The 17,273-nt window shown below is 42.2% G+C and overlaps 1 protein-coding gene across 1 annotated transcript in view; it reads left to right on the top strand.

Moving 5' to 3' along the window:
- MYOF (myoferlin) overlaps positions 1-17,273 on the top strand; it is a 165,673-nt gene that overhangs the window by 29,941 nt on the left and 118,459 nt on the right. The window contains exon 4 of the mRNA XM_019639002.1: positions 15,706-15,814. Coding sequence (XP_019494547.1) covers positions 15,706-15,814 — 109 coding nt within the window. The remainder of the gene's footprint in view (positions 1-15,705; positions 15,815-17,273) is intronic.

Here is a 17,273-nt window from a genome sequence, read left to right as displayed (position 1 = left end):
CACACACACACACACACACACACACACACACACACACACACACACACACACATGGTGGTACTGGGAACTATAGAATTAGAAAAAGAAAAAGGACAAGTTTGGGTAGTGAAAATACTAACTCCCTGGGCAGAGGTTTTATTTATTTATTTATGTATTTATTAAAACAGAAAGACTGAGCCGGCTGAGTGGCTCAGTTGGTTAAGAGCGCGAGCTCTGAGCAACAGGGTCGCCAGTTTGATTCCCACAAGGGCCAGTGAGCTGCACCTGAGCTGAGCTGCTGCTGAGTTGCCAACAGGTGGCAGGATGACTCAGCTGGTGCGAGCACATGCTCCTAACAGCAAGGTTTCTGGTTCGACTTCTGCATGGGGTGGTGGGCTATGCCCTCCCACAACTAAGATTGAACACAGCATCTTGAGCTGAGCGGCCGCAAGCTGCCGATGGGACTTTGAGCTGAGCTAACTGCGCCCTCCACAACTAAGATTGAAGGACAACAACTGGTTATTCCCCTTCCCCAATTCCCCAATAAAAAAAGATCTTTAAAAACAAATAAACAAAACAGAAAGGCTGTGGTTTGGAATGATATTAATTTGATGGGGCAGTGTGGTATCGCTTATGATAAACTTTCATTTCCTGGTATGTAGACAAAAGACCCTGTCTTCAAGCTTTTAAAACTTTCATCTCTACCAGCAATGAGACTCACTTCTGACACGGCCACATGTAAATATGCCAGTGGGATTTGCTTAGGTGGTCCCCAGGACCTTTCCTTCTCCTGGTGAGGCTGGTGAGGGATGAACAGCCACAGTCGAGGCAGGTTTTCTACCTGTAGTAGCTTCTCAGGCTGTGTAGAAATCTAAACCAGAAGCAGATGTCACTGTGGAACAGGATTCTCCGTTGTGAGGTTTCTTTTAGTTTCATATTGTCAATAGAGTGGCAAAGCTATGAACAGATCAAAGCTGGTTTGGGCCGGCTGTCTCAGGCTGCTGGAGAGGCTGACACTCAGTTTGGGGAGGCCAATTAAACAGCTGCCACAGCCCTGCTGGCATCCGTTAACATCTCTTAAGTAAACTTGGGCCATAGCCCTGGAGAAAGATACCCAGAGAAAGACTAAAAGAGAAAGGCATTTCATAATGATAAGAGCTGTAATTATCTTCTAATTGCCCTTGGAGAATCACCTCTTAGTAGAGGAAACTTTATAACCTGTAAATCATTTGTAAGGTCATTGGACTATCTTCAATGATGTATCAATTAATTTATTCATTCAACAAATATTTGCTAATGTCTACTGTGTTTCAGATACTGCTCTAAGCACTGGGGGGGTACTCCCTTCATGCCTTTTATGGGGCTTACATGGGGCTTACATCTGAGAGGAAGAAACGGATAATAAACAAATAAATCCACATATAGTATATTAGATGGTAATAAGTATGATGAAGAAAAATAAAGCAGGGAAAATTGAAGAAAATGACAGGGTGAGGTGTGTGTGTGTGTGTGTGTGTGTGTGTGTGTGTGTGTGTGTGTGTGCTGCTTCAGATGGGGTTTTTGTATAAGGATTTGTTTTGGAGTCTGTTTTATAATGAGGCATCTTATGAGACGTATGGCTTTAAAAACCTTCATTCAGATTCCACTAAATTGGATTTTATTAGAACTCACCTACAGCTTGAAGTTTACTCCTGGTCTAACCCTGAAAATAAAAATTATTTCCAAACAGATTCATGGTATATATATAGTATTGAGGGTGGAGAGGGAGCTATTTGATATGTGTAAGAGGAGGGACTGGTTTGAAGAAATTTGCACAGTGACTGTATAGAACTAGATGTGGGCAGTTACAACGGGTTCGTATCTGTTCATCCATGCCCACCTACCCAGACGCCAGCACAGGTAAACCTGCCTTCCTGTGATTTAGGCTGTGCATGAGTTCAGACGAGCTTTCCCTGCAAGTACTGGCCTGCAGTCTCATGCTTTTTTAGATTCCTTTTTCTAGAGCAGTGTCTGAAATAATAATAAAAAGCAACTGTTAAGCCCTTACCACATCATTCTTTTAATCCTTACAACTGTTGACATAAGAAACATCCAAATCTGTAGAGACTTGTTATGAGTTTATTTGAGCCAAACCGACAACATTTGCTGGGAAGCAGAATCAAAGGATTGAGAAAATGCTCTACAGAATGGTAGTTTTGCAACTTATTTTATACAGTAGACTCAAAGGAAATATAAGGAGAGTTACATGAAAGCCATTGGTGGTAAATTAAGGGGGCGGGAGGGGGGGGGGGGGGGAACTCTGGGATTGGATAAAAAGTAAAGTGGAGAGACGCGTATTTATTTTACATTGGTGGTTACAGGATAGTTAATAATTAGCATTTATAGCCACATAGAGATGGTAGGAAGGGAACAAGATAACAATGAGGGGTTCTGTGGTTTGTGCTTTGGTGCAGATATTGTGTCCTGGGGGTTCTAGAAAAGGAGATTACTCTGACATTGCAAAGGCATATTATCTTAGATGCAAAAAGACAGCAGACAGGCTCTCTGAAGGTAAAGACTGACCTTTGTCAAGGAAGCTACAGGCCTAGGATATGACTACAAGCCACGACTCAATTTTAGTTAGGAATTTTTATATTTAGAGCACCCTATGTGGTTACATTCAGCCTCTGAGTTTGTAAGGCCTGCCATGCTGGCCTTCCCCAAGCTTCTCAGGTTTATTATAACACCGCTTTTTCATCCACACAACGATATTATTAGGTAGGAGCTTTTATTATGCCCATTTTACAAATGAGGAAACTGGGGCTCAGAGAAGGTAAACAACCTGTTCACAACTTTTAATACAAAGATGAGTGAAAATTAGCCAGTTTTGCCTAACTCCAGGTTCCTCATCACTGTGTTATGCTGTCCTCCTTACCTCATAAGGTCCTAGTGCTGGATGAATGGATGGATGGATGGATGGATGGATGCGTGAATAGATAGATGGATGAATGTGTGAAGGAATGAAAAGTACTACCTTGATTTCAACGCATGAGGGATTAGAGAGAGAAAGCGCCTAGGAGCTCTGCTAAACCATCCAAGCAGGCAAACACAGATTGACATCTTTGAGGAATGAATGAACAGGAGACTTGGTCAGGTGTGAATAGCAAAATAGCAGGTTACAGTCATTTATTCAAGAAAGAATTACCAAGCGTCTCCTACATGCCAGGCATTAGGCTAGTTAACCTGCCCCTTTGCAGCCACAAAGTAACTGACTCGGCCAGGCCTCGGTGCCTCATGACCAGGAAGGCTGTGATGCGGAGACCTGGGCTTCCATTTAGCTCCTCCCTTTGTTAAAGCGACACCCTTTGCAGCAGAGTAGGGAAGGCCTGGCAAAAAGGGAGTTGTTGCTGATTCTGAATCCTGCAGATCCTTCCACAGCCTCCAGGCTCAGTCAGTGATTCCCAAACCCGGGAATGGAGTTTGTTAAAAGTACAGGGCTTAGCCCTACCCCAGGGGTGGTTGTACACAGCCGGGTTTGGGAACCACTGTGTAGACCAGCATTTCTACTTTTCTAAAACCCCTGCCACCTTTTAATGAACAGGACAAAGGCCTCAAGGCTCTCTGGCAATCTTGGTGTGGCATAAGGAGGGGAAGCCATGGGAAGGGTGCATGTGACTAGGCTTGCAGAATAGATTTTAATAGAGTTTTGCTCACTATTTTGTTCTGCTAAATAACTGGATTTCTATGCCCATTTTCTAAATATGAATCTATATTATCTTATTGAATGTACTTTGAAAAAACTACACACATCTCCTTCTCCCCAGATCTGGCTTTGCCAGTTACCTTCCCAACCCCCCAGCCATCCACCCACCCCTCTCTCTACCTTGCCCCACTGAAACCATTGTTTCTCAAACTTCCTGAGTATAAGAATCAACTAGAGAAAAAGTCTGACTCAGGGTCCTGGGAACCTTCAACTACCTTGGTGATTCTGCTACTGGGCAGTCAGGAAACCACATTCTGAGGAATGGTTTATGAGCTAATCAGAGGGAGAGGGCGGGCTGGTTGGAGACTCAGGAGGGTTTCCTGCTGGTGAAGTGATGGGAGACCCTCGGAGTGCCATTTGCAGGGGTTTCACTTACCAAGGGCTTCCTGTGATAGGATTTGTTGCCACGGCTGCCCCATCTCTTCTACCTGTGGGGGAGGAAGAAACTTACCTCTACCCTTACAGGATTTTCCAGCTGGTCTAATAATTAAATCGATATGAGACAGATTAGCATTGAAAAATAACCAAACTTAATTACATATTTATGTATGGGAATACCACATACATGAGAGGTTCAGAGATAGAAATGGGAGATGAGGCCTATATGGCATTCTGCATTAAGGTGCCTTGGGGAGGAAGGCCGTTGAAGGATGATAAGAAAAACAGATGTTCAGTAATTAGAAGTTTGCTCTATCCTATAGATAGATAGGTTATAAAGTTATTTCTGTTGATAAGTCTTCGTATGCATAAGGCCCCTAATGTAAATTCTTTAAGGGAGATGTAAAAGTTTCTCATGAGCTTGCAGGGTCTCCATTGCTTTCAGTTCAAAATAATTCACATGCCAAAATGGCACATCTTGGGGATACCTGTTCTGAACCCCTTCACACTGTACAGGGTTTAGACGAGTCATCACAAGATGTGCCCCTGTGGTATGTATGCAGGTTATTTTTGAGACGAAGACAACAGAGACTCTGCAGGCTTAAGAGGAACTTTCGCCCCACCCCCCTTTATCTACCTAGAAGGATTTGAGTTAGAAGCCTTGCTCATAATAAGAGATGATCAGAGATAGCCTTTTTTGGCCTATCTGTGTGGCAGGGCAAACTACTAATTACTGAACACCTGCCCTTCTTACCATCCTGCAATGGCCTTTCTCCCTGTCTGAAGCCCCAAGGTGATCTTTAGCTCAGAATGCCATATCTACCTCATCTTTACCTTTCTGTCTCTGAACCTCATGTATGTGGGGTTCCCATGGGTATGTATATATTAAATTTGGATATTTCCTCTTGTCAATCTGTTTCATGTGGATTTAATTATTAGACCAGCTGGAAGTACCTTGAGGATAGAGGAAAGTTTTTTCCTCTCCCACAACACCCATCTGGTTGATAACCAGAGACAAGGGGCATGTGTGGCTCTCCCACTTTCTGCCTCAGGGCTAAGGGAAGAGCAGGGTAGGGAAAAGCGTGGGGAAGGGCAACAGGGTCCAGTCAGGAACCCCACTGGTCACACAGGCCTGGCAGAAATGACAAGGGTTAGCAGCTGAGAGCCTAGTGCTTCAAAGGGTGGGCAGGTCATGGTTCTTTCAGGTTTTTCTATAGGGAACCTGGGAACAGCGTGGAGAAGTATTTGTCCTCAGTGCAGTTGGGGCCTGTTATTCCTCCTCAGAGGATGGGAAGTTGAGATATGTCTAGGGGCAGAAATAATGCAACTGTCCAGCCTCCAACTTATTTTTCCTTTCCTCCATGAAGGTATTTCCAGTAAGCCTTCCTCATGTAATCCCTGTGGGCGGTGTTGCTGCACAGAGCAGCTCCATATCCTAAGGTCCCCTAATTAAGACCTCAGCCAGCAAAGCCCTTACTCACCACAGTGGCATGCGCCTGTTAACATTTGCGCCCATGCTAATGCTCTTTTACAAACACACTGGACTCTGTCGGTTTCAACAAGAAGGACACAGTTGAAGAAGTTCTTAACCGACACTTGCCTGACTAAGTTGACTAGTTTACAGCTAAACTCTTTTGTTCCCCCAATCATAACAGCTAATTTTCAAGCAGTCGCTTCTACTGCTTAGAATCAGTTCGATGTCCAGTAGGGACCCAACTCAAAACTGTATGGGCATTCATGAACTGAAAGGAATAGGAGCAGGATTGGCTTTTTCTTCATGTGCAGAATACATCTGCATTTTATTAATTCCACAAGTAAAGCTGAAGAGCCAAAGGGCCTTGAGATTCTTACTATAAAGTTTCCTTTTGAGATGTGGTCTATCTGTTATAGTGGTGAATGGAGTCCATGGGGAGACTCTTATTTTTCCATGAAAATATAAGGCAAAGTGTCCTCATTATTGTCACACTGAAACGTTTACACATATTTATAGTGTTAGTAATATGAAGGAAAAAGCATTCTTGGTTTAGTGTTACCTCCTTTAAAGGAAATTGGCTTGTGGTCTGAATGAACTGTTCTTATCCCCTGTGTAGGAGGCCAAGACATCATTCCCTGACTCTCACAGTATTTTGTATCTAGGCAACATCATAGAAAATAGGTCAAGCCAGATTGGGCGGGTCTTCAGGAGTCCTACAGAACTCAGACTTCCCCATCAGGGATGTTTTCTTCAACTTGCGGTGAAAGCTCTTAGAAGTTGTAACTGTTTGCATTTTTCTTCAGCTCAACCTAGCTGTTAAAAATATTTGGGAGATTAAAGTCTTTCCAGGCTTTCATCTAAACACATTATCTTTACTTCAGAAAAAAAGAAATTCAAGTTTATTTTATATCTTTTGCACCTCCCCACCCCACCCCCCACCCCAAAAGCATCAGAATTTTTTTATGAAAAAGTGAAGCTTAAGAAATGGGACTAAAGGTTTCTGAAAGAAGGAATTGAAGTTAGACTTTACACTTGGCTTTATTTATTTTAACTCCATCCTGGTCAGTTATCAGTAACCACCCTCTCATGGGGAAAGGAAAGCAGCAGATATTGGTTGAGTTGGAATGGAGTTGTAAAACCATTCAGGGCCATGAAAGGCCAGCAGATGGCCTTTGTGTTTTAGGCAAGCCTGTTCTTCTCAGTGAACCACCAGTTCCATCACTCCCTATTGCAGCGGTTCTCAACCTTCCTAATGCCGTGACCCCTTAATACAGTTCCTCATGTTGTGGTGACCCCCTAACCATAAAATTATTTTCGTTGCTACTCTATAATTGTAATTTTGCTACTGTTATGAATCGTAATGTAAATATCTTTTTGTTTTCCGATGGTCTTAGGCGACACCAGTGAAAGGGTCGTTCAACCCCTAAAGAGGTCGTGACCCACAGATTGAGAACCGCTGCGTGTCTTACGTAGCACTCACCCTGTTTCACTTTTCTGTTATTCGCCTGACCTTTCCTCCTGTGTGAATTTAAATTTGACTCACATTATAGGCTAATTAACATTTGAAAGCAGAATCTTTGCCTAGTACTCTCCATTGTCCATCATGGTGTATTCTAGGGTTTCTTTTTTTTTTTTCATAAATTAATGAACAAGGGCTTTAAGAGATGAGAAAAGAAATATTTAACATGAGATAGCTTTCTACATGAGATAGTTTTCTATGTAGCTATATGGAGAAAACATCACATATATAAGCCTAGTAGCAGAATTTTAGAGCTGAAAAGGGTCCAAGGAATTATTTATTTTCATCCTCTCATTTGCAGATAATGATGTGGGCTCACAGAGTTGGGTTACTTAGCCAAGACCTCGAAGGAAGTTGAGACATAGAGTCAGGATTAGAACAGGTATCCTTTAACCCAGTGGTTCTCAACCTGGGGTGATTTTGCTCACCAGGGGACAATTGGCAATGTGTACAGAGGGTAGTGGGTAGAAACCAGGATGCTGCTGAACACCTGACAAGGTACAGGACAGTCCTCCAAAACTAAGAATTGTCCAGTTCAGATGTCGGTGGTGCCGAGGCTGATAATGATAAATGCTGGTTCAGTCCCAGAGCAACCTTCTCTCCACTTCAGCACTGTCCTGGCATGCTGTGCTTTTTGTTTTGTTCCAAGAATTTTTTATTGCTGGTAAGGATTTGGGTCATCTTGACTTTAGCAAAAGCAAATCAGTACATATTTAAGCATGCAATGTCATTATTTTAATCATAAAGTTAGGTTAATGAGTCATGGAACTGTGAGAAATAAAATCCAGTGTGTTTCCATATTTTTCAAGGTGAGTATCTCATTTAGACACTCAATACCAGTCAGATGACTTTTAATTCTGTAGTTTTTACATTTTGTTCTTTTTAAAAACTCAGTCAGATAACCCCTTGGCTTACTGTCGTATTTTTATTTTTTTTAAATTTTTATTAAAATATAGCTAACATACAATATTATATTAGTTTCGGGTATACACCATAGTTATTCAACATTTATATACCTAAAGAAGTGATCACCATGATAAGTCCAGCAACCATCTGACACCGTACCACACTATCACAATATTATTGACTATATACCCTATGCTGTACGTTACATTATGTATGCAATATAGTGGTTAGACATTTATATAAGAACTAGACTGGTGCAGCTGCTATGGAAGGTAGTGTGAACGTTCCTCAAAAAATTACGAATAGAATTACCATATGACTCAGCAATCCCTCTCCTGGGTATATATACCCCCAAAATCTGAAAACATTTATCCTTAAAGATATACGTACTCTGATGTTCACTGCAGCTTTATTTACAGTGGCCAAGACATGGAAACAACCAAAGTGTCCTTTGACAGATGATTGGATACAGATGTGATATACATATACAATGGAATACTACTCTGCCATAAGAAAAGATGAAATAATGCCATTTGCCACAACATGGCTGGATCTTGAGATTATTATGCTAAGTGAAATAAGTCAGGCAGAAAAAGTCGACTTATGGTTATGACTTCACTAATATGAGGGATATAAAACTGAAAGCAACAAAGGAGCAAGACAAACAAAGAAAGAAACAAAAACTCATAGACACAGTCAACAGTTTAGTGGTTACCAGAGGGTAAGGGGGAAGGGGGATGGTAGAAGAGGGTAAAGGGTATAAAATATATGGTGATGGAAGGAGAGCTGACTCCGAGTGGTGAACACACAGTGTGATATATTGATGATGTATTACAGAATTGTACACCTGAAACCTATGTAATTTTACTAACCATTGTCACACAATAAATTTAATTAAAAATAAAAAGTGATCCCCCTAACTAGTCTAGTACCAACCTGGCACTATATATAGTTATTACTTTATTGTTGATTATATTCCTTATGTTTTACTTTACATCCCATTGACTATTTTGTAACTTCCAATTTGCATTTCTTTTTCTTTTCTTTTCTTTTTTTTTAATTAGGGAATTGGGGAAGGGGACCAGTGTTGGGGTATTGGGGAAGGGAACCAGCCAAGTTGTTGTTCTTCAATCTTAGTTGTGGAGGACGCCAGTTGCCATCTGGCTGCCCGTTGACAGCTCATGGCTTCTAAGCTCAAGGTGTTGTATTCAATCTTAGTTGCTTGCGGGTGGGCATAGCCACCATCCCATGAGGGAGTCGAACCAGCAGCCTTCTTGTTAAGAGCTCACGCTCTATCCACTGAGCCATCTGGGCGGCAGATTAGCTCAAGGTGCCGAGTTCAGTCTTAGTTGCGGGTGGGCATAGCCACCATCCCATGCAGGAGTCGAACCAGCAGCCTTCTTGTTAAGAGCTCACGCTCTATCCACTGAGCCATCCGGGTGGCAGCTCAACTCAAGGTGCCGAGTTCAGTCTTAGTTGTGGGTGGGCGTAGCCCACCATTGAACAGGCAGTCTTGTTGTTAGGAGCACGTGCTCTCACCAGCTGAGCCATCCTGCCACCTATTGGCAGCTCAGCTCAGGCGCAGCATCACTGGCCCATGTGGGAATCGAACCGGCGGCCCTGTTGCTCAGAGCTTGTGCTCTTAAGCTAACTCTTAACCAATGGCCACTTGGCTGGCCCCCGATTTGTATTTCTTAATCTCTTTACTTTTTTTCACCCTGCCTCCAATCCCCCTCCCATCTGTCACCCCAATAGATCTAGTACCCATCTGACACCATGCATAATTATTACAATATTATTGGCTATATTCCTTATGCTATACCCTACATCCCCATGATGACTGTGTAACAACCAATTTATACTTTTTAATCCTTTCCCCTTTTTCACCCATTCCAACCCTGCTCCCATTTGGCAACAATCAAAATGTTCTCTGTATCTGTGAATTTAGTTCTGCTTCATTTGTTTGTTTATTTTGTTCTTTAGAGTCCACTTATAAGTGAAATCATATGACATTTGTCTCTCACTGTCTGACTTACTACCCTCAGCACAATACCCTTTAGGTCCATCCATGTTGTCGCAGAGGCAAGATTTCATTCTTTTTAATGGCTGAGTATATTCCATTGTATATGTGTACCACGACTTCTTTATCTATTCATCCATTCAGGGACACCCAGGTTGCCTTCATATCTTGGCTCTTGTAAATATGGCTGCCATGAATGTAGTAGTAAACATGTCCCATGGAAATAGCATTTTAGGTTTCTTTGGATAAATACCCAAATACCCAGGAGTGGGATTACTAGGTCCTTCTTTGTCTCTTGTTATAGCCTTTGTTTTAAAGTCTACTTTGTCTGGTGTAAGTATTGCTACTCCAGCTTTTTTTTTTTCATTTCCATTTTCATGAAATAAATTTTTCCATTCCTTTACTTTCAGTCTGTGTGTGTCATTTGATCTGAAGTGAGTCTCTTGTAGGCAACATATGTAAGGTTCTTGTTTTCCTATCTATTCATCCACCTTATGTCTTTTGATTGGAGAATTTAATTCATTTACATTCAACTGTGGATAGATATGTAGTGATTGATATTTTATTATTCACATTTTTTTTTTAAAGATTTTTATTGGGGAATTGGAAGGATGGGAACAGTGCTGGGGAATTGGGGGGAAGGGGAACAGACAAGTTGCTGTCCTTTTGTTCTTCAGTCTAGTTGTGGAGGACATCGCTTCACTGGCCCAAGTTGGCACCATCATTGCGCTCTTCCCAGGCGAGGCAGATCAGTCGCCGGCTTCTGGACGGCCGCTCACTGCGGCTGCTGGCCGCTCACGCTGGCTGCTGGCCGCTCACGCTGGCTGCTGGCTGCTGGCTACACACGGTAGCCCATGGCAACCCACTGCCACAGGGGCTGCAGCCTATGCCGTCGCCGGCGATTCATGGCACCCCAGCTCCAGGTTGAGCTGTTGTTCAGCATCTTAGCTGTAGAGGGCAGTGTCACTGGCCCTCATATGTGGGATCCGAACCGGGGCCCTCTGGCATCCCAAGCCAGTTCTTAACCATCGCGCCACTCGGCCGGCCCCCACATTTTTAATTAATTTTTTTTGTCTTGAAGTCCCTTTAACATTCCTTGTAATACTGGTTTGGTGATGATGAACTTCTTTAGCTTTTCTTGTCTGGGAAGCTCTTTATCTGTCCTTCAATTTTAAATGATATTTTTTCTGGGTAGAGTATCCTTGGTTGCAGATCCTTGCTTTTTTTCATCACTTTGAATATTTTCTTCCAGTCCCTTCTTGTCTGCAGTTTCTGTTGAGGAATCAGCCGATAGTCTTATGGGGCTCCCTTGTAGGTAACTAACGTCTTTTCTCCTGCTGCTTTTAAGATTCTCTCTTTGTCTTTAACCTTTGGCATTTTAATTATGATGTGTCTTGGTGTGGGCGTTTTTGTGTTCATCTTGTTTGGGACTCTGTACTTTCTGGGCTTGAATCTCTTTCCTTCACCAGGTTAGGGAAGTTTTCAGTCATATCTTCAAACCTTCATCAAATAGGTTTTCAATTCCTTGCTCTCTCTCTTCTCCATCTGGTACTCCCATGATGCAAATGTTGGTATGCCTGATATTGTCCCAGAAGTCCCTTAAACTGTCTTTATTATTTTGGATTCTTTTTTCCTTTTTGTTGTTCTCTTTGGTGTTTTCTGCTACTTTATCTTCTAAATCACTGTTTCGATCCTCTGCTTCACCTAATCTACTGTTGTTTCCCTCTAATGCAGCGGTTCTCAACCTTCCTAATGCTGTGATCCCTTAATACAGTTCCTCATGTTGTGGTGAACCCCAACCATAAAATTATTTTCGTTGCTACTCTATAACTGTAATTTTGCTACTGTTATGAATCGTAATGTAAATATATTTTTGTTTTCTGGGTCTTAGGCGACCCCTGTGAAAAGGTCATTCGACCCCCAAAGGGGTCGTGACCCACAGGTTGAGAACCACTGCTTTAATGTGTTCTTTATTTCAGTTATTGTATTCTTTATTTCTGACTGGTTCTATTTTAAGTTTTCTATCTCTGTTTTTATGTTTCCTTTCTCTTTGTTGAAGTTCTCCCTGAGGTCGCTGAGCATCCTTATAACCAGTGTTTTAAACTCTGCATCTGTAGGTTGCTTGTCTCCATTTTGTTTAGTTCTTTTTCTGGAGCTTTGTTCTGTTCTTTTATTTGGGACATGTTTCTTTGTCTCCCATTTTGGCTGCCTCCTTATATTAGGTAGGGCTTCTGTGTCTCCTGGTTTTAGTAGAGTGGCCTTATATAGTAGGTGTACTGTGGGGCCCAGTGGTGCAGTCTCCCTGGTCGCCAGAGCCAGGTGCTCCAGGTATGTCCCTTGTGTGGGTTGTATGTGTCCACCTGTTATAGTTGATCCTTGGTTGCTGTTTGAACATCAATGGGAGGGACTGACCCTCAGGCTAATTGGTTGTGAGGACTCACTATGACTGCAGTGGAGGAGCTGTTGTGGAGGGGCTGACCCTATGGAGCAGGATTTGCTTTAGCAGGGCTCTGGTGCCTGTCCAGTCTGCCTTTTGTCTGTGTCACCTTTGGAGGTGGCTGGGTGATGCACCAGCTCAGTTGAAAGCTGGCCAATGGGCATGCCAGCCCCAGGGTCTGGGAAGGGACCTGCTGCAGGCCAAGTTCAGCTGCAGTCTGTTCCCTGCCTGGGGCCACCTGGCATGAGTCACAAAGCAATCTGCAGATGGCTGCCACCCACACTGTGCTTGGAGACGCCTTGAGAGCCAAGCCAGAACCAAGGCCGGCTATTGCTAGTGCCGAGCTTAGGTCTGCTCAGCCAGTGGTACAGAACATGCTGAAGCCAAGTGCTGCTTGTTTGGGTTTTGTGAACCTTTGAGAGACTTTAGGAGTCTGCACCATGAGCCATGGCAGATGGTTTGTATGAAAAAGCCACTGGAAGCGGCTTGGGTGTGCCTGAAATTTGGGTGTGGTAGGGTCTCAGAATCACTAGGGCAGGGCAAATGAACCACATTAGCCAGGTGGTTAGAGACTCAGATGCAGCAGCTGCCTATGTCTGCATGTTGGAAAGGGGGAGGGCTCAGCAAACAAACAATGGGTTTTACCAGGTCCTCCATCCAGAAGAAAGCTGCCTTTCCTGCCCTCACTCTGAAGCCAGACCACTTAGTTCCTCTGTATGTCCTTTTCGCCTTTTGAGCTGCTGCTCCAATGCTGGAGCTCAAAGTGACTGAGTCTGTTAGTGAGTAAGTCCATGTGCAGGCCCTCCCAGAAGAGCACCTGAGAGTGTAGCCACCCTCCATTTCACTCAACCACAATCTCTGCTGGTTTTCACATCCAGAAATTATGGGGACTTCTCTCCCCTGCACGGGATCCTTGGACTGGGGAGCCTGGTGTGGCACTGTGATCCCTTGCTTCTTCTGGGGAGAGAGACCTCCACAGCCGAGATATCCCTCTTGATTTTAATGGTCACACTTGAGTGTGGGACCAGCCTGTTCCATGTCTCTGCCTCTCCTACCAGTCTCGAGGTGGCTTCTTCTGTATGTCCATAGTTGTAAGGCTTCAGTTCGGCAAGACTTCAGGCGATTCTCAATGATGGTAGTTTTGTAGTTTAGTTGTAATTTTGATGTGGTTGTGAGAAAAGGTAAGCATAGCATTTACCTCTTCTGCTATCTTGACTAGAAATTCTTACTGTCCTATTTTTAAAACACAGAAAGAAATTCTTTTCAGGCTCTCACCATATGGGGCTGGGGAGACATGGAAGAGATTTTGACAGGTGCTCTCACCTTGTATGGCTGATTTACCTGTTGCATCTAGTGGAGATGAAGTCTTGTGTAGGCTCTTGATCTCAATATATCAGGGGATTAAAAATCTAAGTGAGGTGAAATAAATGCTCATGTAAAAAAATATATAAGAAGCATTCTGAGTGGATATATTCATCTGAAAAATTACTCTGTAAAGGTCCCATTAATTCTTAGCATTGACTGAGAGACCTAACTTCTATATTGACTTAAAAGAGCTGAAAAGTCCACTCATTCCTCTGGAGGCAGAATGTTCCTTTTCCATTACCGATAACTGAGTCTATTTGTGACATTAGAAGAGATTAGAGTTCACCATGGTTGTTGAGTGTTGTCTGAGGTTCTGTCCAAGATGATATACACTTCCAAGAAACCATGTGCAGATGGTTCATATCATTGGGTAATTTGGCAAAACAGGATGCCATAGCAATATTCTGGTCTTGTGAAATACAATATTAACTAATATTATTAATAATTCTGGGTCACATTTGATGTATGTGGTTGGGTGTCAGACCCCAGATCTACAATCTAGTCCCATTTCTGAGGTCTAAGTGGGGGAGGAGAATATGGATATATGTCAGTTAAAAAAAATGATGTGCCCGGAGTTAATATCAACTTTCACTTCCTGATTTAAAAAAAAAAAAGTACTGCTTTTTAAAATACAGTGAATGTTTCTCCATAAGATGAACTTTTCTGATTATTATTTTTGCCGGAAAGCCCAGAATGTTTGATGCTGCACTACAGTTTCTTCACCCTGGGTTTTTTGCTATAAGAAATTTGTTGTATTACTTTGAGGACTTGATGCTTAGTTTCGTATTTTGATGCTAATGATATTCCATGCTATCATATCTGTTATTTATTAGTATAAATAGTTGCAAATGCAGGCAAGGTATAAGTAAATAACATTTAAAAATTCTTACTATTTTCTCTTTTCAGTATCCATACTGAAAAAGAGCACACCCCTGGGCTGTCTCTGCTTTCTGATTGCATTTCACAAAGGAAACTTCTTCAATTCACCCATTCTTATATCATGCTGTGTGTTATAACCCCCAATTTACAGACTATATTCTATTGCTTACATTTTTGTTTTGACTAAGTCCCTGGGAATGTGTGTTTTATAAATTTTTTTGATCACGTGTCTTAACTACAAAAAATGTTTTGGGTTCTCATTCTCATATTATTTATTCTTTCATTCAATAAATATCTATTAAGAAACATACCATGTTCCAGGCTCTGGGGTTAGAGTAGTGAACAGAATAGGCAACCATCCCTGCTATTAGGGAGCGTCACTCAGTGAGGAGGGATACCTATGTGCTTCTGTACCAGTGTTAAGTGCTCTCGGAGGTAAATGGGTAACTGGTAGGAGGCTGAATATAATCTTGCGGTCTAGGAGGAAAGAGAAGTGCACACACCCAACTTTTGAATGCTGCTCCAGAGTATATGGCGTAGCAAGTTGATCTCATCAGTAAACCAACAACCTATTTACACTTCAAGGTCTACTTGGGGGGACTTTTTACAGTGGGCACTGTTTAATGGGTCCTTTTAAATTACAGAGGAATGCCTGAATTTTGTCCTGCTTTTCTCTCTTCCTGGATTAGGTGGGGGTGGTGGGAGGGTGGAGGAAGGTGCTATATTCAGTCTTTGCCTCTCACCCATCTATCTCATTCACGACTTGAAATTTCATAGGCAGTATAGTTTGACTCTTGTAATGACTACTTCTTATGGAGAAATGATGGCTGATGTGCAATGTTGACTGTCAAAATACACTACTAGGGTGAGAACAAAATGGCCCACATTTCATTATGAATGATTTTAACAATAACAGATGAATAGGAAGGGAATTGGGAGGTCCTATGACTAAATGGAAGCATGCTTCTTACTGAGATTACTGTGTACTTTCTCGTTTCCACTACAGATTGATTGGCACGGCCACTATATCCCTGAAGGACCTGATTGGCAACCAAAGCAAGTCACAGCCATACAAACTGACCTCACTGTTAAACGAAAAAGGGCAAGAGACTGGGGTGAGCACTTTCCCTCTTGTTGAATGGCTTTGAAGTGATATAGTTAAGTAAGTTTATTAAGAAAAAAGTGTAAAATTATAATTATTAGCTCACTACATACACACACACCTACTTGTTTTGAGATAAACTGATCCATTTGCAAATGATATGGCCTTCTCCTATATTCTCAATCACAGAACTAGCAACTTAGATAAACTTGATTTTCTATGACAGAATGCTATAGAGTGAGTGGCTCTGTGCATATTCACTTGGGTGTTAACATTTGTGTGATGAACATAGCTCTGTGTATCAAATACTCTGAAACATTTTATAGAAGGTAATTCATTAATATTACCTTGGAATGTCAGGATGTTAATAACACAATCTTTATTATTGCATTAGCAGCTGAATGTTTTCGGATCACAGTCTTTCTAAATAAATAAATATTGATATTGCCTGATATGAGACCAGAATTCTCTTTCTCAGGTGCACTTTTAAAAATAATTGACTCACGTATCACAGCTCCCAGGCTTCCAATGATTGCTAACCAGCGCTTATAAAGCTGCCATGCTTAGGCCATTAACCTCTAACACCTTCATTTTGCAATCAATTTATTTTGTTTGGGAGCCTGGGTAAAGGGAGAAAATTTTATACTAAAAGAGGCAAAAATAGTTATCTCAAAGTCCATTAGAAGTGTCAATTTTGCTGATCTAATTGTCAAAACGTATAGGTTTCCAATGAACCAGCATTCTAATCATAAAATGTAAATGTAGAATGTCGCCTATCATCTATCTACCCAAAATCTGACTGAGAGAAATGATACCTAGGAAAGATAGTACAAGTTGGTAATATTTTTGGTTGTCTTTTTTTTAAAGCATAGAAGAAAGCATATGTAGAACCCTGGGATTGCAGAGCTAGGGTGATTGAATGGAGTAAGAAAGATTAAGGGGCTCAAGTCCTGCCCTCCCTGGCATCCCTGTCACCCCTGGTTGGGGTCCCTGGAGCACCCCTGGGAGCCCTGAATTTATTGGGAAAACAGTGATCCAGAGATTGAGCCACTCATGTACACTTCTAGGTTTCGAAAATTTGATTCTTTGATTAAGTTTAGCAACTGAGCCCCTCAGTGCTCTCTGCATTTGGTCTTCCTGTTGTGGCCTGGGTCTCTAGCATCAGACGCTGCTCCTATGATTCTTTATTTGCTATTAAACTGTTATTGGGGGCATCATTTAGTATCCTATTCAGTGTCTCCCAGATCATAGCTCCTAAGCTGGCTTCAGAATGTGCTGATCCATGAGGGAGTACAGTAAGTCCCCAACTTACAAACATTTGAGTTGCGAACTTTCACAGATACCAACGGACCTCACATTATGAACATTCGTAGATGCAAACAAATTGTGGAAGTAGCTCACGTGTCTGCCGGACATTGTCACAGCTGTGCTGCTGTGTGCTTACTGTACAGTGCGATAGTGTACAGTAGTAC

The sequence above is a fragment of the Hipposideros armiger genome, unplaced genomic scaffold (assembly GCF_001890085.2).
Source record: "Hipposideros armiger isolate ML-2016 unplaced genomic scaffold, ASM189008v1 scaffold_42, whole genome shotgun sequence".
Taxonomy (NCBI): domain Eukaryota; kingdom Metazoa; phylum Chordata; class Mammalia; order Chiroptera; family Hipposideridae; genus Hipposideros; species Hipposideros armiger.
The sequence above is the reverse complement of the archived record's forward strand: the minus strand, read 5'-3'. Positions and strand labels throughout refer to the sequence as shown.